Raw genomic sequence first — 26,081 nt, forward strand, 5'->3', positions numbered from 1 at the left:
AAGAGAGAGATCTTTTTGAGTAAGAAATAAGTAAATAGGAGAGAGAAAATCTAGAGCAGAGGTCATTCTTGATTCTTTTATCTTTTCTTGTAAGAACATTCAAAGATTGATCAATAAAATTAAGAGTATAAATCTAAAAATGAGTTGAGAAATAATGAAATCATATGAGGGGTGTAGTGTAGGATTTCCTGCAACTACAGTTGACTTAAAGTATGTCTAACTTTTTTTCCACACATTCCATTGGAGAAGCTGTCCTCTAAGTGAATGTCTAAAACTAGAGGTTAGGGGTGTAAATTGGGCCGATTGGAGAAGTTGTCCTCTAAGTGAATGTCTAAAACTAGAGGTTAGGGGTGTAAATTGGGCCGGGTCGGGTAGCCCGACCTATTTATTAAATGGGACGGTATAGGTCGGGCCAGAATATCTCTTATCCATGAAATTAAAAGAGTCGGGCGGGCAGGGTTATTTATCTACAATTAGTACCCATGGCCTACCCAAGCCTGTTTTGTAATTTGGGCTCGGGCGTGTAGGGCCGGGATGACCTTGAATATTACAAACAAATATATATTGTACACATATATATATTAAAAATAAAAAGAAAGTAGCAATAATACACAAGTTTTACTTAAAATTAATAATCAAATACGAGAATTGAGATGAGAATAAGATAAACCAAACTTCCTATAATTTTTCCTGAACTGAACCATCAGAAAAGGAAACTGCCTTAGATTTTGCTCAATATTTTCTCTATATGGTTAACAAATTTAGACTACTATGGAGTAAAAGTTATGAAATACATATGAGAATTATGAGGGTTGATTGCATTAAGTATACATACCAAGTATATTTTAGGATAAAACAAATGAGAACAATCACTTAGGATAGGTAAATGGATAACAGGGCGGGTAACATTGACGGGATAATAGGGAGGGTATAAATGGATAACAGAGCGGGTAACATTGACGGGATAATAGGGAGGGTATTGTGCCGGGCAAGAAAATTTGACTTGTAAAGGTCCGGGGCAAAATTTACATCCCTAATAGAGGATGTTCCGTATGTCTAGTCTAACTTTCCATCGGAGAATCGGAATCGATACATTTGTTTCTTGCGAAACAATCTACTTCTGAGAGACTTTATCATGTACAAACCCTCCAATTTTTTCCACAAAGATTTTGCAGATTTTTCAGACATAACATTGTACATGACCTCCTTGGCTAAACACGAACGAAATGCAGCAAAAGCCTGCAAATCATAGTCTTCCCATTCATCATCATTTGTCATATCTGCCGACCTATTTTATTTCAAGGATGTATGAAAATCCCGTTGAATCAGCGCATCCTTAATTTGAACTTGCCAAAGTCCAAAATCTGTCTTCCCATTAAACTTCTACACATCGATCCTTATGGATGCATACTTTGTCGTTGATGTTTTTTTGTGAAGATGGACCTTCTCCCGTTGGATCTACTATCTCTATCGTCTACTTTGATCTTTGAGTAAACAAAACTAGACGACGCTGGCTCTGATGCCAATTGTTAGGTCGGAATCGTCTAGTTAGTTCAAACAATGAAACACACAGCAAAGAATAATCAAGCAAGCACTCAAACAAAGAATGAAACGAAATTAAAAGCGGAACACAGAATTTATAGTGGTTCGGCAAAGTGCCTACGTCCACTGGTGATGATGATACCTTTTCACTATATGAAAATTTCTGAAGAACAACTTACAAGAACACCTAGGTGTTATCCCCTTCAAGTTTCCTTGTGTTTACAACTCTAGGAAAGTAATACTCTCAAATCTGTAACCTCTCCAAAGAAACAAGCTCTCTCTGTGTATGAAACTCGCGGACTCTGACCCCTATTTATACTGGACAAATACTTGGATGTCAAGTATATACTCTTGCAAGACAAGCATCCAATACTTGCGAGACAAGTCCTGTCCCAAGTATGGAAATACTTTACTGCCAAGTCTTAAACACTTGGAGACCAAGTTTCCTCCTTAAGGAATTAACAACAAACTTCACAAAGCGCAGTGCAGGCTTTCTTGGCAGACTTACTGCCACGGATGGTGCGACAGCGGCCAAGCGAGGTTGTACGCTGCAGTTTGGTGTTTCTTGGGGTCTGCCTTGATCCTTATGGGGAGTTTGGTGTTTCGAATCCAGAAATTGAGGGCAATTGTTCGATGGAGATGTTCAAGTGAGCTCTACTGTTACTTTCTTTTCACATCATCTCTTTGTTGTATGTTTTAAACCTGAGTGATTTCTAAATGCAACTTTTTGCAGGCACTTGGAGAAGAAAAGTGAAGTCCTATTGGAAGCCTACAGATCAATGCCACATGAGTTACATAGGCTCCAGGTTGTTTTGAGATTCCTTAATGGTCATGGCCTGCAAAATGTTTTCATTACCCCTCAAGACTGTCTGACATAAATTATGTCTATACGAACTCATCAGTCGAATTTAAAGAGAGTTCTTTTGTAGTTTTAATGTAAATACACGTTGGCTAAGAAAGTTTGATAATACGAAGAGGACACTGTTGTCTTCAGTGTCTTAGTTGTGTGTTGTGCGAAAAATAGAATCATTTTTTTATAAGTGCGGGAACAAGTTTGAGATATATGGTGCCTGACCTTAGCTCAGACAAGGAAGCTGGGGAACAAAATATCTTATAGCTCAGACAAGGAAGCTGGAGAGCAAAGCAGAAAGCATGGCAAAAAGATTGGATTTTCAAATTGTTGGGTTCTTCTTTAGAAAAGAGAAACCCTCAAAAAATAGGCGTAACCGCTTATAATCGGCAAGCACACGGTATTCTTTAGTAAAAGGCGAAAGAATAGTTCGCTCTGTGCTTACCGCACGACTGCGTGATTCAACACGCTGAGTGAAGTGCTAGTTATATGCAAAGCGTTTTGAGGACAGTTCTGCTTTATGCACTAAGTGGGACTAATAATACATTCGGCTAGTGTATGAAAGAAGAAGACTCAAACGCTGAGCGAATGCTAGAATCCGAAAAGGTACTCCTACCTTATCGTCTAAAAGCCTTGTGTAAAAACTGGAATTCGAAATGTTCTTATAGGGGTAATCAAAACATGGGAGAAGGAAATAGTCGGAAATTAAGCTGCTCTAGCTTGAGAACTATGAGTTAGACTCTCCTTCAATGGACTATGAGGGAATTGAAGAGGCTTAAACTTCAATACAATTTGTACTTTTCGTCGTAAATAAGTCTCAGATCTTCCTCGGGTGCTTCAGAAGTTCAAAGGGACACTGCTTCCCAATGGCTTCAAGTTTTTCTTGCAGTTCTCATTCAAACTGTCGAATATTTCAACAAATAGGCGATGTGTATCACCTCAAAATAATGCTCTCTAATCTCCTTTTCCACATCCAGACCAATAAATTCACACAAATCTCTGACCTGAAAATAAGGCCTATCCCAGTGACACTCCTAAAATCACCAAAAATTGTCATCTGCTTGTGAATTGTTCGACGACACATTTCCGCAACTGACTGCATCCAATACCTTCCCTGCAATCTCCTACTAACTTCAGTTTGACACCCCACATTATGAAATCACATTTGCGGTGGTTCAACAAAAGTTTAGTTTTAAGATTTGGTGGCGGTGCGCCAGGCCTTTGCAGCAGTGCAATGCAGAGGCTTCACTGGCTAGATGACATTCTCCTCGGCTTCACACTTCTGATTCTTGTGCTTTCCCCAAGCACCTCTATCATATTGTAGTTTCTATTGATTCTCTGCTATTCTCCCAAAAAAATAATGAAAAATAAAACAGAATATAATTACCTTCCTCATTTTGTTAGAAGGCTCCAGTCTACACTTAGATCACAAGGATTTTATGCCCAACACCTCCAGCATATAAAAGTTGGTGAGCTTTTTGTCGATGATTATGAGCTTTTGAGTAAAATGATCATGTATCAACATACTGCTTCAAAAAAGAATCTTAGCTTTAGGGAACAGCCCATAAAATTCCAGATGGAGCAGTTGGATCTTATATCGCAGCTGGTGTACCACCAGATAAACCCTAACTAACTGATGCATTCCAACGTTAAGAGACATGCTTCGTTGAACGAATTTGGCAGGGGCTGTGGGAACATGTACCCCTCCTAGGAAAAAATAATGATGTAGACTCTTACCCACTGGGTAGATCTTAGACAAGCACCCCTCAGCGTGCAACAAAGGTCGCCAACCTAGGAACTTTTATGGATTTTCTAGTGGTAGAACGGGTTTGATTCTAATCCTGGCTGGTGCACTGTTTTTATCATTTTGGTTAATCTGCAATGAGGTCTAACTCTAGTAAATTTTAATGGGACCAACTGTTAAGCGTGTGAGCTTCAAATTTTGTTGGTTTTTTTCTTTTATTTCTTTGAGAAGCAACATTAAAATTGATCTCAACTCACTGTTGCGGTTTAGAAGAACAAACAATCTGCAGTCTTCTGAAGCTCCTTCAAAGTTGAGCATAATCAATCTCTTAAGCTAAGTTGGTTTAGCATACGCAAAAGATTAGCTTCTTGCTGGTCTGCACCAGGCCATTGCAGTAGTGCAACAACATAAGTTCAACTTGGTACCAAAAAGCAGGCAGGTAGTGCAACAAAAGTTTGGGTTTTAAGGTTTGGTGGGGGTGCGCCAGGCCTTTGCAGTAGTGCAACGCAGAGGCGACGCATGTCACATGGACAAGCATATCAGATATTAAACAGATAAGAACATATACTACACTTGATCTTAGCCAAAAGGCCGAGAAAGGTATGGTTTGATGAAATTTCAGCTTCTCCTTTTATATCCCCTTGTTTCCATACGTCTACTTTAGACTAGTCTATGCGGGACTAAACCATATTTCTCCCTGCCTGCTTTTAGACAAGATGAGACGAGTCCAGATTAGACTTCAGTGTAGAATTTGCTTCAGAGGCTTTTTTAACAGCATTTTATTCAACAGAACAAATCTACTTACTAGAGCCTATTACTGAGATCCAGTGGTGTTCAAGTTTCGAGTTCCAGTAGATGTATATCCATCCATGGGATATTTGTTTGATTCCCAGTCGAATACATATTTGCAATGACCATTGAAGTTTCTAAAGATACAACCATATTTTTGCTACGAAAATGAGCAGATGACCAGCAGTACGGCAGGGTGTTGGCAGTTTGAATCAACAGAATTACAAGAGAAAAAAAATAACTTATCACAAAATGTTAGTTTCACGTATTGCAGGGAAGCCCAACATCTGGATGGTATATAAAGTTTAGTAACCTAGATGCTAAGTATAAAGTTATGCTTCCGTTTAGAGGTGTAAATTGGGTTGTGCCAGCACGAGCACAGCATGCTAAAACTTGAACACATCCATGTCCAGCACGTGACTTAGCCCAGCACGGCACAACATGTTAGTTAAATGGGGCGTTCTGGGTTTGCTGTAATAACTTTGCTCTACTTGTACTTTCTGTTCATATCATCTCTTTGCTGTATGTTTTTAACCTGAGTAAGTCTAAAATGCAACTTTTTGCAGTCACTTGGAAAAGCAAAGGGAAGCCACAGATTAATGTTACATAGACTCCGGTTTTTTTTTTTTTTTTTTTTTTGAGATTTCTTAATGGTCACATATACATCTTTCAGCTGCTTGCCGGTTAATTTCCTTACTAGTATCGTTTTTATTGTTTTCTCTTATTCCTTACTTCTTCATTACTTTTGTTTGTTAAAGGTAGAAGAAGAGCTGCTGACACACAAATTTTATGAAGTTACATATGGTCAAGGTCTACATAGACTACATTACCCCTCAAGACTGTCAGTCAGACATAAATTATGTCTATAAGAACTCATCTGATCAATTTAAAGAGAGTCTTTTGTAGTTTTTAATGTAAATAATACATGTTGGCTAAGAAAAGTTTGATAAAGCATATGTATATCTTTGGTGTGATACATATGACTCTGTGTACTGCAGATCTGGACGTATTGAGAGGTGTATAAAAGCCTGCAAAAAAGATTGGATTTGAATTGTTGGGTCGTATAGAAGCCTGGAAAAAAGATTGGATTTGAGTTGTTGGGTCTCTGTGTACTGCAGATCTGGAGAAAGAAATGTGTCGCAGCGTATTGAAAGGTGATGTAGGTGTAAATAATCCACAGAGCCAGGTGGCGAGATCTTAGAGCCAGATGCACCAAGGAACAATAGAGGAGAAGCACTGAATCACCTATGCCGGGCACAAAGAAAGATGAAGCACGTGGGCCGAGCGCGACAACCCCTCAACTGTCGGATGTGACAAGACCCCCGTCGCCTGGCAAAGCTGACACAAGACTAGAAGGCAGTCGGTCAAACCATGAAGACAAATGAAGATGAAGCAGCGATAAGAGAGGAGGCGATCTCGGGCTAAGACACGAAGCCCCTATCGTGTCCCCCCGAGCCGATAGATCGGTGAAACATCAGTGAAGGTCCGAGGGAAGACAGCAAGTTAGATGTTCTGTGACTCACACTGTAATTATGTTTTACCCCTGCCTTGGCCTATAGATATAAGGGCACGTAGAGAGGAAGAGGCAGGTTGTAAGTGAGTGATAATTCCCATATTGAGAGAGAACTAGTTCCCTTGTGAGAGATCACTACTTGTAACGAAATACTCGAAGTAATATCAATCATCCTTTTCATCCCGTGGACGTAGGTAATCATGCCGAACCACTTACATCTTTGTGTTCATGTTTGTTTGTGCGTATTCATCTTGAGTTAGCTAAATAGTTTATACCTTTGGATGTAGTATGAGATTTTATGCTACTACATTCTGGCGCCGACTAAGGGGAACGTCTAAGTTTTCCGGATACCTTGTTTTCATCCACCAAGTGAGATAATTTGAAGCTCCTAAGAACACCTTGAGTGTTAGTTGATGCTATGGGATACACTCGATTGGTGTCATTCTTTCTTTCATCGATTGTTTTCTGCGCATGGCCGAGATAGCTTAGTTTTCATTTATAGAATCTCAAGGTAGCACAAAGTCTTAAGTTAGTTCGAGTTCGGGCAGTCGAGCTAACAGGGAATCGACGAGAGCTCCCAAAGAACGTTATCAGCGTTTGGTTGTAGCCATAGAAAAACTCTGTTAGAAAATCGGCTGGCTGAGTCGAGAAGAGAGTGAATTTAAGTCTCTTTAAGTATTATTTCCGTTTTTCGAATGCATGTTTTCCTAGAAAGGTTGAGCTTCTAAAGTAGCTGCTCTACTACGTGGAATAGTCACTTGAAGTTCCAAGTCAGTGTCTCAAATACTTTAATTTACCGCAAAATCCACTTCGATGGATCGATTCCAATCCATGGCGATAGATCGAAGATATAGGAACAAAGGTGGGTAGGAGGTAAAACTAGTAGTTGCAGTGGCAGTCCCAGGGGATTCCGGGCAAAGTCATCCGCGCGTAGTCCCCAAAGGGTTAGAAGGCTTCGATGAAGGCAGTACGCCGGTCACCAGGAAAGTGCATATTCAAATTTTTCGCTCAATAAGTGTTAACTTTTAATGATTGGAAGTATAGGTAGGGCTGTCAATGGATAAAAATCCGTCGGATATTGGCAATACTGATAAGGTTAAGGTTAAGGGTTGTCGGATATCCGGTATCCGATAATATCCGTCGGAATTCAAAAATTCAATATCGATAAGGTTAAGGATAAGCTATCGGATATCGGATATTATTCCGTTAATTTCCGTTATCTACTCATGATACAAAAAACTTTCAATAATTTCCGTTAATATTCAATAATTTCCGATAATTTCCGTTAATATTCGATAATTTCCGATATTTACTTAGGAGAGACGTAATCAAATGACTAAATAGTAAACCTAAAGGGTATTAGGTATCGAAAATTTCCGAAAATTTTATAATATAGTTATACACTAACGGTATCGGATATTAACCTAACGGAAACTCCCTTAACCGGTACCGTTATGTTAATAAACGGATATCCGTTACGTTAAGGTTATCGGATATCGGATAGCCGTTATGTCGGATATTAACCTAACGGAATCCGGATGTTCGGAAACGGATACCGGATATCGAATATCCATTGACAGCCCTAAGTATAGGGAATGTAGGACAAATGTTGATTAATGCAAAGCCGAGGTACTGAAAGCGACGTCGCGCAGTATTGAACGCGACGTAGCATTGGACTCGTCTAAAAACTGTACTTGGAGTCAAAAAGAATTAAATCGTGAAATCAAGGAGTCTTATGTCTAAAAATCTAGTTCAAGTGTCAGGCCTTTATTTTTAGATTTTCGCGTCCCCCGAAACTTTTCGAAAACAGGTCAAAGTAAGGTGTTATTTGTATTTGCTGACGTAGGTACGGACGACAATTGTTCGTAGGAGGACATCCGCCCCGATGGCCAGCACTTCAGTAACTGGAAGGACCTTGAGGAATCGCACGGTCAATAACAGTAGCATGCCCGGAAGAGCCGCGGAACCAAAACGACAGGACAACCGACAACCTCCCCCCGAGGAATCACGCGAGCATGTAGAAGGAATGCAGACTGTCGACGAAGAAGTCGACTTGGGGCGAGATGATGATCCTCCGGTATTGGAAATGATCAACCCGACGCAGAGGCAACCTGAGAAAATCGATGGGCTCACGGCATCGGACACAGAGGATGATGAAGAGGCGCTAATCATGCAGGCCCAGAGACGAAGAGCCAGACGGAGGGCTGAATATCAAGAAGCCCTCGAACGAGAACAGGAACGCCTCAGGAGTGTGCAGTTGGGACGACAACACAGTACGAGGGGCGCCACCTCGGCTGTAACCCAGGTTCCCCCCGTGATGACACTACCTCCTCCGCTGACAATCGTTGCAGTGCCAACCACTCGCCTGAACCATCAAAATGTCCATTCAAGTCACGAGAGCACGGACCCGACATTTTTGGCCATCCTAGAAAACCAAAGGAGGCAGGAGGCGAATCTAAGAAAGCTGCAACAGAGAAATTTTTCCCTGGAGTACGAGAACTACCAGTAAAGAAACTGAAGGTCCAGATCAAGGCGATCCCATAGAGCGAGTCAAGCAACCAGGACCAATCAGGACAGCCCCCGACAGCTCCACCAACAGGCCCGACTAGAGGAGGGTATGTTCCGATAGAAGGAGGGTATGGTCTGACAGGTTAGGGGTATGGACCGCCCGAGAATTCATCTGTTGAAGAAGAAGAACCAGAAGGAAGAAGAAGGGCAAGGAAGGCAACATAGGATAAACTCAAGGAGATGGAAGAAAAGATTAAGAAGTTGACAGGGAATAACGACGATAACAAACTCGCAGAGGTGATAAGTGAAGCTGAAAAAACACCTTTCACCCGAGAACTGGAGCTATCGGCGTTCCCACCAAAGTGTCCATTGCCAGTGTTCCCATCCAGGTTTGACGGATCGGGGGACGCAGTCGAATACGTAAAAATATATACCATGTCCCTACTTCAGTAGAAGAGCAACGATATAGTCATGTGTAAGTTCTTCCCGGCGAGTTTGGAAGGAGAAGCGAGAGGATGGTTTTACGGACTCCCACCAGGATCGATCGGTTCATACGATACCTTAGTCGAAACCTTTCTCGAGAACTACATGCACAATAGCAAAGCTCGGCCTAGAGTCAACAGATTATTCACGCTCGCCCGAAGATTCAGGGAACCCCTCGGGACTTTGACGGAACGATGGAAGAAACTGTGCACTGAGATCGGCAAAGTCCCAGTCGATCATCAGATATTTGGATTCGAGAACGCCTTAGGAAAGTCGGACCCGATATGGATAGCCATGTTCTCGGAAAATCCATAAACCTTGAAGAAAATGAGGAGAATGCAAGAGCATTATATTACCCTAGAAGAAATACAGGAGGAATCAAAAGATAGGGTAGTGTAAGAAGCAAGCGCGGCAGATCGGGTAACCACAACTGAGACCCCTAGACGACCAGAGAAGCGACCAGGCCCCCCACCACGAGGGGAAGGAAAGAAGGAATGGGTCGAGAAAGGGAAGATGCCCCGGTATGAGACAAAGGCGTACACCCCTCTGAGCGCCCCGTTAGAAGAAATTTTCAAAGAAGCCAAAAAAATGAATGACATTATCTACCCTGCTTCGAGAGGAGTGTAGTTTGAGGAAACCAAGGATCACCCCGAGTACTGCCATTATCACCAGCACCAAGGTCACTCAACCAATAATTACCGAGGAGTGAAGGATATCGTGCAACACTTGATACGCGATGGCTACCTAAGACAATTCGTCCGACATTCAACCCCGACCATTTTCACACCTGATGCCCCGGTACACCAAGTCAGGATCGACAGGTCCACCAAGTTCGTATGCAATACCATCTCGCACTCGGCCACGGAAGGATACGATCTCGGCTCCGGAATCACGTCAAGGATTCACAAACGGGACCACAACGGTAAGGAAATTTTCATCATGGCCAAGGCCCTGCCAATGGAACCTTGGATGATGCAACCCATTTCGTTCTCCGCCAAAGACGTCCCCATGAATGGACAGGCCCACGGTGACCCCTTGGTCATTACCCTTATGATTGAAAAATGGGGAGTGAGAATAATACTGGTGGATAGTGGAAGCTCGGTCGAGGTGCTCTTCTATGACACTTTCAAAAGAATGGATCTATCGGATGATATACTCGTCCCATCAACCTACCGCATCTACGGCTTCAATGGGACGGTGACCGTACCAAAGGGCGAGGTAACTTTACGGGTCTCGGACGGGGGAGGCTACCTCGACACACAGACCACATTTTATGTACTCGATGTTGTTTCTCCGTATGAGGCAATTTTCGGGAGACCTTGGATCCCGGAATCAAGGGTGTAGCCTCGGCCTATCACCAGAGACTGCGATTCCCAACGTATAAAGGAGTAGTGGAGGTCGTCGGCGATTCTCAAACGGCCCGACAATGCATGCAGGTCAACATCCAAAAAAAATGAGGAAAGGCGCGCACGACAAAGGAGAGAGAAGAATAAGGCAAAAGAGGCAGAGGCGGCGCAGGAGTTAGAGAAAGTAATTTCCCAAGCTGTCATGACCTACGAGGCAAATGGAGGAGGCGACTTATAGAAATCACAGAACACGACGCCGATGAAGGAGCCTAAACCTAACTTCATGGATGTCGAGCCCACTCGAGAGATAAATGTGGGGACGACAGAGGAGCCCAAAATACTAAGAATCGGGTCCCTACTATCGGACGAACAGGCGACACAACTCGTGGCGGTGCTACGAGACAATATAGACGCCTTTGCGTGGAACGCGTATGAGATGGAAGGAATAGACCCATAGTATGCTGTCATCATCTAAGAAATGACCCGAAGTTCAAACCCGTCCGACAAAAGATGAGACGGATCGCGCCAGAATTACAGGCAGCTGTCGAAGAAGAGATGAAGAAACTGCAGGCGTCGGGAATAATTATAAAATCCCAGTATCCTCAATGGATATCAAATATGGTGGTCGTACCCAAAAAGAAGGGAGGGGTGAGGATATGCATCGACTTCAGCGACCTTAATAAGGCATGCCCGAAAGACAGTTTTCCCCTCCCAAGCATCGATCAGCTGGTGGAATCCATAGTCGGGCACGGGGCGATAACCTTAATGGATGGATATTCAGGATATAAAAAAATTCCCTTAGCCCCTGCGGATCAGGACCATACATCGTTTTTCACGCCGAGAGGTCTATATTGCTACACTAAAATGCCATTCGGGTTAAAAAAACGCGGGCGCAACATACCAGAAACTAGTGGGGGAGATGTTTGAAGAAAAAATTCACGACACTATCGAAGTATATGTGGACGATATGCTAGTCAAGAGTCTCCAAGCCAAAAACCATATCCGAGATCTCCAGGATATCTTCCAAACGATGAGGAAATATAAAATGAAAGTTAACCCGGCCAAGTGCGACTTCTGGGTCACATCGGGTAAGTTCCTAGGGTACATCGTCACACCTAAAGGGATAGAATCCGACCCCGACAAAGTAAGATCCATCCTTGAAATGCCATCGCTCGCCACGACAAATGACGTGCAGAAATTAAACAGAAGCCTAGATGCATTGGGCCGATTGTATCTCGGTCTCCGGACATGTGTAGGGACTTCTTTAACACGCTAAGAAAATGGGAGAAATTTTGATGGACAGACGAGTGTGAGGAAGCATTTCAAAATATCAAGCTACACCTTGCTAGCCTCCCGGTGTTGCAAAGGCCTGAGCCCGACGATGTCCTCACCTTGTACCTAGGGGCCACGTCCTACGCCATCAGTGCAGTACTGGTCAAGAACGAGGGAAAAGAGGAGAAGCCCGTATACTTCATCAGTAAAACATTAAGTCCGGCCGATAAAAATTACACACGTATGGAACAAATGGTCTTGGCATTAGCATATGCCACCCAGAAATTAAGAACCTATTTCCAAGCCAATCGGATCCGAGTTTTAACAAAGTCGCCCATTGAGGATGTGTTGGACAATGCTAGGCGGTCAGGGAGGATTTCTAAATGGGGAGCTCGGATAAAACAATTCAACATCTCCTACGAGACACGAACGACAGTAAAGGCTCAGGTCCTCGCGGACTTCCTAGCCGACTTCCCGCGACGAAGATGAGGTTAAAGATATACCAGGCATGGAGGAAGATCGAGAATACCCAACCGATCTGCTCGAGGCGAACAGTCCCACGCGATGGGAAGTGTTCGTCGACGGGGCAGGCATAGGACTAGTATTCACAACACCGAAGGGTAAGAAGATTGTTCATTCATTTCGATTGGAGTTCAAGGCAACAAATAATGTCACGAAATATGAAGGCGTAATTCATGCTCTAAGCTACTTGTGGAGATGGGGATACAAGACATGCGACTGACTAGTGACTCACAACTGGTAATCAGGCAGATCACCGGGCTATACGCTACTCATGACCCGACCTTGCAAAAGTATTGGGAGCTCGCCTAGTTCTACATCGACCAAATCCCTAATATCAAGTTTCGGCATATATGCAGAAAAGATAACCGACACGCCGATGCACTATCATATATATCATCCATGCTAACGGACCCAGGTGTGGATGGGATTCGTGTTATGAGGATTCTATCACCTTCTGTTTCGGAAACCCCAGAAATACGTACCTATGTAGCGGTCGGCACTGCCGACAGATACAAGGAAGGCGACTGGCGTAAGCCGATCCACCAGTACTTGGAGACCGGCGAGCTACCCAAGAGTAGGCCCGACATAAATAAAATAAAGAGTAAATCGGCCGCCTACGAGCTAAGGGACGGAGTCTTATACAGAAAATCCTATCTGGGATCGCTCCTTAGATGCCTGAGTCATGAGGAAGGGCAATTAATCTTAAATGAGATACAATATGGCGCGGAAGGAAATCACAGCTCGGGAAGGAGTCTATCGGCTAGGGCAAAGACGGTGGGTTACTTCTGGCCTTACATGAACAACGACGCGAAATAGATGGCGCTAGTTTGTGAGGAGTGTCAAATATTCGGGAAGAAGACACGTTCACCAGCAGTGGCACTGAATCCAGTAATAAGCCCCTGGCCCTTCGCAAAGTGGAGAATGGATATCGTCGGACCATTACATGTCGGATCGGGACAGAGAAGGTACTTAATCGTGGAAACGGATTATTTCACGAAGTGGGTGGAGGCGGCACCTTTAAAACACATCCGAGACAAAGACGTATTTAGATTCATTTGGGAACACATCATATGCCGACTCGGTATACCGGTAGCAATCGTCTCGGACAATGGAAAACATCTCCAAGGGAAGAACATCGACTTATTTTTCAATACATATAATATCCGAAAGAGTAAGGCCACCCCTATCTATTCTCAGAGCAATGGGCAGGCAGAGATCACAAACAAAACTATCGCTGATAACATGAAGAAAAAGTTAGATGGGGAATACGGTGAATGGTGTGAGGAGCTCTACAATGTACTATAGGCATACAGAACCACTCGGAGGGAAGCACAGGGTTATCGCCCTTCATGCTCACCTACGGAACCGAAGCAATACTACCAACCGAGGCGATGATACCTACTACAAGGACAGAGGCTTGGAGGAGAAACATCTCGGCCGAATCCTCGCCAAACTCGATGACTTGGAAGAAACACGTGAAATGGCGCTGCAAAAAATGGAGAATTACCAACGAAAGTTGCATAGAGAATACAACAAACGAGTTTTCCCGAGAGAATTTCACCCCGGGAAACTGGTATTAAAAGAGTTATCGATTTACGAGCGCGCCAAGAAATGAGGAAAGTTAGCAGCGATATGGGGAGGACCTTACACGATCATGTCGAAAGTAGGAAACGGTGCATACAAAATACTGAAGCCGGATGGAACACCTGAACCTAGGCCGTGGAACACACAACATATAAATCTCTACCACCCATGAAGGGGTGAACGGAAAAAGGTATGATATCTTGTCATTCTTTCCTTAAAACGACGAGGGGTAGGAAATTTGACATGCGCGACTAATGGTCATTCGTACTCGGGGCAATGCATGTGTGGAAGTGTTGAGGAGACTTACACTCGAATGGTCATTCGTACTCGGAGAAATGCCAGTGTGGAAGTGCCGAGGTGGCTAACAGTCGACTGGATATTCGATACTCGGGGCAGTGGCAGTGTGCAAGTGCCGAGGTATCCTAAGGGTACTGGTGGTTGGAAACCAGCTGCCAAAGATTGTTAAGACACGGGGTCTTCTCAACTAGGTAACCTACTTACATCTGAAAGGTTACCCCCATCGCAGGTGGCAGTGACTACTTGCCCGAGTTGGTTGATCGATAACCACTCGGGGTCCTCGAGCTTAGAATTAGGACAGACCCTAACACTTCCACCTAATCTAATAAAGGGTGATGAGATACCTCGATCGGGACATGGCATCGGGCCCGATGACCCTCCCTATCGGGTGTGTTCGACAGAAATGATTTTAACACTAACTCGTAATTCGAAATGTATGAAATACAGGGATTAAGAAGAACAAAGCATCCAAACATGAACATGCGAGATTCAAACATAAAATCCTAAAAGGTGTCCGAAATGAGCTTAAGGAAAGCAACAGCAAAGATCGTGGTGACGCAGCACCCCATTAAAAAAAACAGTCAAGGGAAGGAGTTAAGTGTTTTTGCGTATTACAACCCACGATCAAGGGGAAAATCGATGACACAGCACCGCAAAAGGACGATTCATTTTTGGGACGGGCCAGATTTGGATCCTCCCTTCATTAAGGCAACCTCGCGACGTTTCTTTTCAATGTACTGGTTGACACCGGAAGTAACCTTCTCGACGAGCTCGGTTTTATGGGCGATCCTCTCTTGCTCGATCTGCTGGCTTAAATGTTGAGAGGCTGCCTCGGCGATCACGACCTTCTCTTTCATATCGGACTCACTCTTCTGCAACGTGTCGACCTGCTTGCCAAGGGCATTGACCTTCTACTTCATCTCATAAACTCGACCTTGTTCGGCTGCGACATAGCACACAACACAATTAATAGGGTGTATCAAAGCAACAAAATACAAACAAAAGGTAACACTAGATCTAGGCACGACGTCATTTCGCCCCTAAGAGACCTGAAAGGGTTGGTAGCACGATCTTGAGCGACTCTACTGAATTAGCTAACTCATCCTCGGCCTTCGATAATCGGGAAGTCATCTCATTATAGGCCTGCTCGTTAAACTTATTGGTGGGGCAATACTTCTTATGGTCATTCCACTCGGCCCTTTGACGGTTATGAGCTGCTTGAAGAGCCGAAAATTGAGCCTGAGTCCACTCTAAATCTTGGGATAATTTCTCGAAGTCCCTGACCTTCAAACTAGCTTCCTGACTCTGTCTCTCGGCGACCGTTTTCTCCGTTAAAATACGACGCCGATCTACATGCAAGTCTCGGTTCTGCAGCCTCAAAGAATGGCACTGACTCTCTAAGTTATCATCCAACAACGTCTTATCGGAGACAAGTCTTTGCAATTCGCCCAAGCGAGCCCGGAGGTTGTCCATCTCCTCGGGCACATACTCGAACCTATGATATCGCTTCAATTCTTCTCGAAGCTGTCTAATCTCGTCCTCTTGATGATCTATCTTACCATACTTATTAGATATTCGTTGCAATAGATTTTTCACGTAATCCTTCTCGATATCCCATTTTTTCTTTATAAGACGATACTCCGACGCAGCGTCTAGATCTATACTGGTTACCTCAGCTAAAAGGGAAATATCAGACTCAGGATTCGGACGTAGAAAATCTTAACAAACAAGCAAGATCATCAGCCACATACCTTGAGCGGCAATAAGTTTGAGCTCCAAGTCGTACGACCTCTCCTTCTCCTGCTGCAGTTGCTGCCTCATAGCCTCGTATTGCTTCACCTGACTTCGCCAGAGAGCGGCATCCAGCTTGACCCGATTCATGACCTAAATGTAACCTGGTCGAAACAACATCCTTCAGCAAGAACCCGATACAAGCAGAACAGACTCAATCAACCCTACTCACCACAGTGTCAAAGGTGCAAGACATGTCGGCATACTGGGGCACCGCGACAAGCATCTTCTCATCAGTATAAGAACCAAACTCCACAGAAGTAAGGGCGCCGAGCGAGTCGCAGATAGGGCCCGAAATAGTAAACGATGTATGCACGCCCAGAGCCGATCCAGATCCTTCAGGAGGCGCCGTCGGTGGCACTTGGGATTCCAAAGGAGGAAGACCCTCTGCCAAACCCACGCTCGGCTCGCCTCCATATTCTTTAACTTCTAGTAATAACGACCGCCTCAGACGACTGCGTAAACCTATCCGCATCGGACTTCTTCAATACACCAGTTTGGCCCGAGATAAGGGTCACTTCATAATTTTGGAAACCAAACTCTTTTTTCAGTTGATGGACAAACTCTTCATCAGTCAGTTCTCTCAAAACCCTTTTCTCAGTCCTACACGAAAGCGAAGAAGAACTGTCAGGGAAAATGGAACTCGTAGCACGATAATCATGATGTAAGGGACTCTCAAGCAAAAACAAAGATTCAAGGGAAACGACATCATTATCGGAGAAAGTATAACTCACGCACCTCTTTTCAGTCATGGGAGGGGGAGAAGTAGCCATTGAGAAGCGAAGAAGTTGCCAGAAACCAAAAAGCCAGGAGAGTAGAGAGCGACAAAGTAAAACCAACGAACGTTGTCTGAACCGGGGAGTTCACCGGAGTTGATGGAAGCAAAGGGGGAGCAGAAAAGCGGGGAAAGAGAAAACCAAAGTTAGGAGAAAAACCTAAAGATGGAAAAGATGATTTATATCCGTAAGATTGGTAACTGGCAGCAGCAAGTATCAAGCCATAAAGGTGGAAGAGTGGGGGACAGCATGGCGGATTTCGCGGCATGAGCAGGGACGTGGGAAGATGCACCAAGGAACAATAGAGGAGAAGCATTGAATCACCTATGTCAGGCACAAAGAAAGATGAAGCACGTGGGCTGAGCGTGACAACCCCTCAACTGTCGGATGTGACAAGACCCCCATCACCTGGAAAAGCTGACACAAGACTAGAAGGCAGTCGGTCAAAGCATGAAGCAGCGATAAGAGAGGAGGCGATCTCGGGCTAACACACGAAGCCCCTATCGTGTCCCTCCGAGCCGATAGATCGGGGAAACATCAGTGACGGTCCGAGGGAAGACAGCAAGTTAGATGTTTTGTGACTCACATTGTAATTATGTTGTACCCCTGCCTTGGCCTATAAATATAAGGGTATGTAGAGAGAAATAGGCAGGTTGTAAGTGAGTGATAATTCCCATCTTGAGAGAGAACTAGTTCCCTTGTGAGATATCACTACTTGTAACGAAATACTCGAAGTAATATCAATCATCCCTTTCATCCGGTGGACGTAGTAATATCAATCATCCATTTCATCTCGTGGACGTAGGTAATCATGCCGAACCACGTACATCTTTGTGTTCATGTTTGTTTGTGCGTCTTCATCTTGAGTAAGCTAAATATAGTTTGGATGTAGTATGCGATTTGAGTTGCTTAGCTAAATATAGTTTATACCTTTTGGATGTTGACGTAGCGGAAGCGTATGATTTGGATCAAAGATCCGATAAAAGATAGAAACTAATGTGATATCAATAGATTCACAAAAGTGATGATAAAATAAAGATAATAAAAATAAAAGATAAGTTTGATATTAATCAAATAATAATATTGGTTGTAGAATTGTATTTGTCTACTATGCCTATGCCTTCTTATATAGGCTTCCAAGATTCTAAATATAATTAGGACTAGAAAAGGAAATCAAACCAAACAAGGAAACACACTAGAACTAGGAAAGGAAATCCTAAATAAAGAAATATGATAGGAAGTTCTAAGAAGAACTATAATAGGACATAGAGTAGGATGTCCTACATCAGGCCCCCTTGTTGAAAAGAACTCGACCACGAGTTCACTGTAGAGAGACAAACGTCCATGCCAGGGTCATATGGTCGGAAACGACGACGAAGACCATCATCTACCAGATACCATGAGTTCAATATAAAAACATTGTCGCCGCTAGGGTCATAAGGTTGAAAACAATGACGAAGATCTTCATGCCTACTTTCATCACTTTTCCGTTCTTCACTGCCATGTGCTTTATATCTCAGTTCCGCAGTGCAGTCTTTGAGAATGTGATTAAGGGTACCACAATTGCAACAACTTTTCTCCTTACTTGTTTGATGATCTTTATGCTTGTATTCAGACCATAACTTAAACAAATTCTGAATAAAATCCGCTTTTATAATCTGGTCATCAATCAGATGGCTTGAGTTCGCCATAATAGCACAAGCACCTTTTCCAGGATCATATGGTAGGAAACGGTGACGAAGATCATCATTTATTAAATTCTTCACATCATCGGTTAGTAGAATCTTCTTTAGGCAGGCACTAGCATACTCCGAATAGTTAGCATTAGAAATGCATAAGCTAAGAAACATAATCTTATCAAATCCAGTAGAAAAATAAAAAGACTTCTCTTGGGAAGAAATAGAAATTTCATGAATAGTTTTAGACTTTCTCTTTCTCTGCATAGCAACAGACCCCATAATCTCAGCATCTCTCGTTTGACCGTAGTCTGTAGCCTTCAAAAGTGAATTGTCAGTAAACCTAAGCCTCATTTCTAGTATCCTACTATCAGTTTTTATCTCATGCTTGTCTTGGTATGGACGAGAGGAATATTCATAAACATATGTGGTCCCTTCGGTTTTTGGATTCCATAAATATATGCAGAATGCCAACTTGACTTCATTTTTAATCGGAGCCCCATAAACTTTTTAGTTATTGTAGACATCACGACTAAAATCCAGAAAATCTTCCTGATGCAAAACAAGGCATCACAATTCAACCTAGCAGTAATTTTACCACCTGGGTCAAAGGGCCAACGTGCAGCTAAATCTTGAGCTTTCAAATCAGCATTCAGAAGAAACAAGATACAAAGAACCCCAAGAATACGATCTAGTGCAGAGTATTCAACTAGGTTAAATATCGACGGCAACTCCATAATAATGTTGTCAATAATAACTTCAACTTCAGATGCATTCTGAGCATGTAAAGTTTTAGATTGCTGAAGAACAGTGGGTAAAAGGCATGTCTTCAAGGAATGCCTTGAGAATGGTAGTCTCCAAAGCAGTTGAACTGTTTCATTTTCACTTAACAGATGGCTCCTAAAAGAAGCTACCTTGATTAGTTTGCAGTGAATCCTTGAGTCAGTAACACGCAGTTCAGTGAAGGATTTTTCTATTTAATTAGTGAACATATCTTGGGCACGTCTTCCTGCTAGTGGATGAGAACTAATATAGGGAGAAAATCTCATAACATTCCCCTGCCCATATGGGCTACCAGAATGAACAATCACCTTATGTAGGTCCTCAATAGAAACAATAACCCTTGCTGTCATCGTAAAATTTTCCCATGTTTTACAAGGGTTTATGATATCAATCCCATCAGCTCTTCTCTCGTAAACATATATTTCCATATGGAATTTAACGTTTTTGGTTCTGAGACTTGCATCTGCTACTAACAGCATATGTCCATCTTCTTTTCGAGCTAAGACTTCTGCCGAGATTATTGCAGCCGGGGATGGAGTGGGATGAGCAGTAGTATCTCTTCTTAGGGATCCACACAGCAAAAGCACAGTCACATACCAAGGGAGTTTGCGTGGAATCTCATACTCTTGGCTGGGAACACAATGTGATCTTAGGAAAACTTCTTCATGTACGTTATGAACAACACACACCTTGGATGAAGCGTGATAGTTATCAATCCAGTTTGAATAGTTCAAACAAAAACCTAAACTTGAACCAGTAATCGAGTGGAAGTATCCAGCTGAGAGGGGTTGAACTTGTATAATCTTGTTAATAGAACCCTCAAATATTGAATCCTTACTCAGGAAGACAATTAAAGCTTCTGAGAAGCATGAATAAGAGGGAACATGCTTCTTCAGAAAACCAAAATCCCTTGTTGGAGGAGCACGATTGGTGAAGTTTTTATCATCTGCAGTTTGAAACCCTTTCTTAGCTTTCTGTCTCCTAATCAAGTTGTTATCATCTGGCTCTTTTCTTATAATTATGTTTTTTTTCATATTGTCGATGCCTAAACATTCAAAATTATCACATGGATTCTTCGGCAGTGAATTGGATATTTCATGTACCCTTTCCGAAATATCATGGGCGACCCGTGGAGAGCCGTGAGAACGAGATTGCTTAATGAAAGATCTCAACACCTCTATCCTGGTAGGAAAATTCCTTCGTATCAGTAGGTGTTTCTGCGATTTTATTTCATGTAATTCCAAGCCTTCAAACAGTAGGTGTTTCTGCGATTTTCTGCATATAGCAACAGGTTGATCTATTGAAGTAAGTGTGCCCGACTCTTGTTCCACAGCTATGGAAACCTACGAAATCATCTTGGAGATATACTTATGTTTTGGAATCAGTTCAGGTGATTCATATAGAGGAACATGTCCGCAATCTTTTGACGGACTCGCCTTCAAGTATAGTAAGTAATGCGAGCGCCCATCCCAACGAACAATGTATTTCGACTGCTCTTCTAACTTCAATTGTTTATGCCATACAATAGGAAAATTCAAAGGCTTAACATAACAAATGATGTTATGGAAGTTTGACTTTGGCATAATAAAATCTATAAGAGTACCACCATCAATAGTTTGAAAACATTGAAGGGTATTCTGAACGGAAGCATCAGTTTCCTCTTGCTTATGCACTATATGAGGAGTAGCACCATCAATACAATGAAGGGTATTCTGAACGAAAGCATCAGGTTTCTCTTGATTATGCAAATTCTTAGGAAAATAACTATGTGCGATTGAAGAAACAAAATCAAGAGTTTGTGGATGTTGGATTTTAGCGAAACAGAAATTCTTTTCATCGCCCTTATTTTCTTCTTCTTCTAAGATAGGTCCTTGTGAAGTTGATGTTGTTGCATAGGCTTCAAAATATGGCTTCTTTCGGAAGTGATCAAATATCTCATCGAATTCTCTCCAAAAATCTGACTTTTCTTTTTCAGTCCAACGTTGTAACCGTGTTGGTTCATGTAATCCTATTAATTGATGCATTTTGTTGCCTTGACGAAAATCAAAACTATGCAAACTTTCATTATAAACAGCACCTACACTTGAAATCCAAGGCTCGCCTAGTATCACATGTTTATGATTCCCAAAAGATAAATCACAATAAGCAAAACTGCAATACTTACCTTGGTTGAAGCTAAATTCAATAAGACCGCCAAATAAATCCCATTCGCCGTAATTCCTTTTCTTGAAGTAATTTACTGCTGCAATAGGTATATAATTTTTGGGACTTGATGGATCAATAGAAAATTCAGTGATCATTTCATCTATTCTGAATCTAGTACGAAATTCTTTTTCCATGACGAAGAATTAAGGCACTCAATGGAGGCTCTTAACCGTGGATAGAAACAAAGCCAAGAAACTCAAAAGAGAATCTCAACCGTGGCTCTGATGCCACTTGACATAGCGGAAGTGTATGATTTGGATCAAAGATCCGATAAAAGATAGAAACTAGTGTGATATCAATAGATTCACAAAAGTGATGATAAAATAAAGATAATAAAAATAAAAGATAAGTTTGATATTAATCAAATAATAATATTGGTTGTAGAATTGTATTTGTCTACTATGACTATGCCTTCTTATATAGGCTTCCAGGATTCTAAATATAATTAGGACTAGAAAAGGAAATCAAACCAAACTAGGAAACACACTAGAACTAGGAAAGGAAATCCTAAATAAAGAAATATGATAGGAAGTTCTAAGAAGAACTATAATAGGAAATAGAGTAGGATGTCCTACATCAGATGTAGTATGTTATTTTATGCTAGGTGAATAAATAGTTTATACCTTTAGATGTAGTATGCGATTTTGAATAATAAATAGATGTAATATGCGATTTTGAATAATAAATATATTTTGTGATTTTGAATAATAAATAGATTTTATGCTAGGTGAATAAATAGTTTATACATCCAATTTATATAAATAGTTTATATCTTTGGATGTAGTATGCGATTTTGAATAATAAATTATTAGTTTATACGATTTTGAATAATAAATGATTAGTTTATACCTTAGTTTATACGATTTTGAATAATAATGATTTTGAATAATAAATGATTAGTTTATACCTTTTGGATGTAGTATGCGATTTTGAATAAAAGCCAGAATTGTCGGGTTCCTCTTAGAAAAAGAGAAACCCTCCAGAAATGGGCGTATGCCGCTTATAAGCGGCAAGCACACGGTATTATTTAGTAAAAGGCGAAAGAATAGTTCCCTTTGTGATTACCGCACGGCTGCGTGAATCTAAGAGCCGAGTGAAGTGCTACTTATATACAAAGCGTTTTGAGTACGGTTCTGCAATGTATACAATGTGGGACTAATAATACATTTGGATAATGTATGAGAAGAGCACAAGACTCGTACGCTGAGCGAAAACCAGAACCCTAAAAAATTAGACTATGAGAACTAAGAAGTAGACTCTCCCTCAATGGACTATGAGGGAATTGAAGAGGCTTAAACTTCAATACAATTTATACTTTTCTTCGCAAGTAAGTTTCAGATTCTTCCTTGGGTGCTTTTGAAGTTCAAAGGGACACTGCTTCCCAAAGGCTTCAAGTAGTTCTTGCAGTTCCCATTCAAACTTTCAAATATTGCAACAAATAGGCGGTCCACCTCAAAATACTGCTCTTTCTAATCTCTTTTTCCACATTCAGATCAACACATTCACATAAATGTCTGACCTGAAAACAAGGCCTATCTCAATGACATTCGTAAAATCACCAAATATTGACATCTGCTTGTGAAGCTGTAGTGATTGAGCTATCAATTTCGGTGTATAGGTTCCAAGAAAAAATTGCTTTATTAGCAGGTCTGCTCAGATCTAAAACCATAAAGTTTAAACGTGTTTCATGGGTACACTGAAACTTTTGATTTAGCAATCCAATTTCAGTCCATATTCGGGTACTGACTGTTTTGATTGCAAATCTTGAAGCGCGAGCTCCCCATTTCCGAAATAAATCAACAATAAGACAATCAGAAATATGCCATCAAGTATAGATCAATAATAAGACAATCAGAAAGGCTTAAATCTCTTAAATTTTATAGTCCCACATTGTTAGTTAGCCTGGAAGTTTTTGTTTAAAAATCGTCAAAACAAAGTAACCATCGAGCAATGATATAACGACACGATGTGGAAAGGTGTTGGATATTTGTAGGAGCTTTTGTATTGTTATTGTCTTTAAACTTGTTGGTGATTAGTTATTTGAAACAACTCACATAACTCACTCTTGTTATTGGTATTGTTTTTCACTCTCTCAGATTTTCTTTTCTGTGAACTTCTTTTCTTTTTTCATTCATCTTTTTCTCTTACTATTAGAAACTGATACAAGTGATTATTTATAGACTTCAACTTTCTCTAGGACTTTCTACAGCTCACTGGATAATACTTCACTTAGAAGCATTTGACTGACTAGACAACCTCTAGAGATTACTTTCTCTAGATTTTTCTTTGATTGGAATACTAGTTTATCTAACCATGTTAACATTTGTTCATATTACAAGACTCTCTAAGACAACTCTAGAATATCCACTTCCCTGTTTACATTACAAAGCTCTTTTTACTATTTTACAGCTTAGGAAATTCTAGAAAATGCATTAACTCCAACAAAAGGGTTCCCCATAATTTTCGGATCCGCGGAAGAAAACGTGCCCATATGAGCTCTTTTTTTTTTTCCTGCAACTGCAAAGCCTATTTGTTTTTGTATTTTGGGACTCGTTGGCTAAATGATCCAGTTTTTTTAACGTCACTGTGGGGTGTAGTTTTACTATCGAATACGTATGCGGGTTCAGGTAAATATGATGATGCCAGGAGAATAAGGAAAGATATGAAGGATAGAGGAGTAGAGAAGACACCCGGTTGTAGTTCGATTGAGGTTAATGGGTTTATTCATGAGTTTGTTTCTGGTGAGAAAACACATCCTCAAATGGAAGACATACATCAAGTTTTGGAGAAGATGAATGATCAGTTGGAGCAACAAGAAAGCATGTTAGGTTAAGTGAATTAGCTGCAAGGCAAATGGCCAAGTGAGAAAACCAATTCTACACGGGCAGTGAGACCGTGGCAGGCGACTTGACCTCAAGCTAATCAAAAGTTGCAGCTTTGTTTTTTGAAGCTTAATAGAAGTTCCATTTTCATTTGAATCAACACTGTTAGTAATCTACCTCAATGGGACACTCAGAAACTAAGCTATTCGCGGTCACCTTGCTTGAGAACTAAAAATGATAAAACAAACAAATTTTGGTTTTAAGAGATTAGCAGTTTTAAGAGATTAGTAATTATGACGTAGACTCTACCTCTCAATGGATAGATCTTAGGCTAGCGCCCTTCCAAAGTGAAATGGAAGTCACTAACTTACGCCATGACCCTTCACTAATTGACCCCGTCCAGGTAAGTATGGTTTCACGCTGCATTTTGAGTTTCAATTATAGGATCGTTTTCCTTCTGCTCTTTCCTTTCTGGCCTGTGTGGGACTATTATTACGCTTCGCTAAAAGCTGTACATCTCTTTGGACACATCAAAGGAGTACAAAAGTATGACAACCAATGCTAACGCGTTATGAATTAAGATCAGGAAACTGAGGCAATGCTATTGAAAATGAGCAATTACCCATCTAATAGAAGGTTCCAAGGCAATATGAGAGCCTCACATGCATCGACAGATTATTGAAAACATCAAAAGCCTGGTTACTTGTGAAAAAATCACACTGAGCTAACTGCATTTAGGCGTACTGAAATCTCAAACTTCAACCCTTCCGTTAACATTTTCCCAACCTCGGAAAAACTTTGGGTTCCCAGTGGAAATCAAAATGCTTTGAAGAAAAAAAATAAAGACGCACCCAAAACCACCACAAATTGCCATCTGCTTGTGAAGCTGTGGTGATTGAGCTACGCAAGCAAAGCGACCTTTATAGTCAAGTCTTGAAACAGATGCACCACCTTCATTTGAGCCTGCTATATCAGATAACATAAACTTCCTAAATCTAGCATGGTGTGCGCACATCTAAAGCCATGAAGCTTGAACGTGTTTCCTGGGTGCAGAGCTTTCTGGATGAAGCAGGGAAGGTATTGGATGCAGTCAGTTACGGAAATGTGATTCAGGTATTGGATGCAGTCAGTTACGGAAATGTGATTCTTCCAGCGTCCAGAGTATCGAGGGGGCCATGGTATTAGCACTGCCGTCAAACGATCAAGCTGAAATTCTTTCTGACTGGAAGATGAAGCCATGAATTCATACAATGAAACGGCGCTGAATACTCTCATCCCAGGTGTTTATTGTAAGCAAGCGAAACAAGGAACTAACGATGCTTGATACGTGAGTATGCTACCATAAACCACCAGAACCAATATATATAGGCTTGTAACACCAATTTTAATACATGCGTTGAACAATATGGGACTAATTTTCTATGATAGGGATGTATATTAGTCCCACATCGCCCATTTCATAAACTGTAACCAGGTTTATATACGGGGACCTGCCAAGAATGCATGTCCTTAAGGACATCCGATAATTTATTAAATTATTTACCTTAAGCATGGTGGCACCATTAGCATGCGAAGGGG

At 41.6% G+C, this 26,081-nt stretch overlaps 2 protein-coding genes, 2 non-coding genes and 2 pseudogenes across 5 annotated transcripts; 1 reads left to right on the forward strand and 5 right to left on the reverse strand.

Moving 5' to 3' along the window:
• Positions 1–2,727: 2,727 nt before the first annotated feature.
• Positions 2,728–2,846, reverse strand: LOC113300674. The gene has a single exon (XR_003335881.1). It is a non-coding gene; the product is annotated as a U5 spliceosomal RNA (small nuclear RNA).
• Positions 2,847–4,609: 1,763 nt separating this feature from the next.
• LOC113300945 lies at positions 4,610–4,740 on the reverse strand (annotated as a pseudogene).
• Positions 4,741–14,939: 10,199 nt separating this feature from the next.
• LOC113293573 lies at positions 14,940–17,100 on the reverse strand. Of its 2 annotated transcripts, XM_026542174.1 has the most exons (5): positions 16,980–17,100; positions 16,414–16,844; positions 16,202–16,334; positions 15,500–16,126; positions 14,940–15,393 (listed from the first exon to the last, which is right to left on the reverse strand). In XM_026542174.1, the coding sequence occupies exons 2-5, from the start codon at positions 16,714–16,716 to the stop codon at positions 15,362–15,364; spliced, it is 1,095 nt and encodes a 364-aa protein (XP_026397959.1). In that variant the 5' UTR covers positions 16,717–16,844; positions 16,980–17,100; the 3' UTR covers positions 14,940–15,361. The 2 variants fall into 2 exon arrangements, with proteins under 2 accessions (XP_026397959.1, XP_026397960.1); XM_026542175.1 differs by lacking the exon at positions 16,980–17,100 and having other exon boundaries at positions 16,202–16,345; positions 16,414–16,540.
• A 5,535-nt stretch (positions 17,101–22,635) lies between these two features.
• LOC113300679 lies at positions 22,636–22,756 on the reverse strand. The gene has a single exon (XR_003335886.1). It is a non-coding gene; the product is annotated as a U5 spliceosomal RNA (small nuclear RNA).
• A 1,587-nt stretch (positions 22,757–24,343) lies between these two features.
• On the forward strand, positions 24,344–25,688 carry LOC113296266 (pentatricopeptide repeat-containing protein At1g08070, chloroplastic-like). The gene is made up of 3 exons (XM_026544579.1): positions 24,344–24,509; positions 24,827–24,906; positions 25,557–25,688. The coding sequence occupies exons 1-3, from the start codon at positions 24,344–24,346 to the stop codon at positions 25,686–25,688; spliced, it is 378 nt and encodes a 125-aa protein (XP_026400364.1).
• Positions 24,786–24,914, reverse strand: LOC113300797 (annotated as a pseudogene).
• Positions 25,689–26,081: the final 393 nt, after the last annotated feature.

Source organism: Papaver somniferum, chromosome 7 (assembly GCF_003573695.1).
Source record: "Papaver somniferum cultivar HN1 chromosome 7, ASM357369v1, whole genome shotgun sequence".
Taxonomy (NCBI): domain Eukaryota; kingdom Viridiplantae; phylum Streptophyta; class Magnoliopsida; order Ranunculales; family Papaveraceae; genus Papaver; species Papaver somniferum.

Coding starts and splice junctions, on each gene's coding strand:
- LOC113293573 (XM_026542174.1), bottom strand. CDS start 16,716: ATGCGGATAGGTTTACGCAGTCGTCTGAGGCGGTCGTTATTACTAGAA. Junction 16,127..16,201: donor CAAACTTATTGCCGCTCAAG/GTATGTGGCTGA, acceptor TTTCCCTTTTAG/CTGAGGTAACCAGTATAGAT. Junction 15,394..15,499: donor CGTGCTACCAACCCTTTCAG/GTCTCTTAGGGG, acceptor GCTATGTCGCAG/CCGAACAAGGTCGAGTTTAT.
- LOC113296266 (XM_026544579.1), top strand. CDS start 24,344: ATGAAGGATAGAGGAGTAGAGAAGACACCCGGTTGTAGTTCGATTGAG. Junction 24,510..24,826: donor GCAACAAGAAAGCATGTTAG/GTTAAGTGAATT, acceptor CTCAATGGATAG/ATCTTAGGCTAGCGCCCTTC. Junction 24,907..25,556: donor CACTAATTGACCCCGTCCAG/GTAAGTATGGTT, acceptor TCCTGGGTGCAG/AGCTTTCTGGATGAAGCAGG.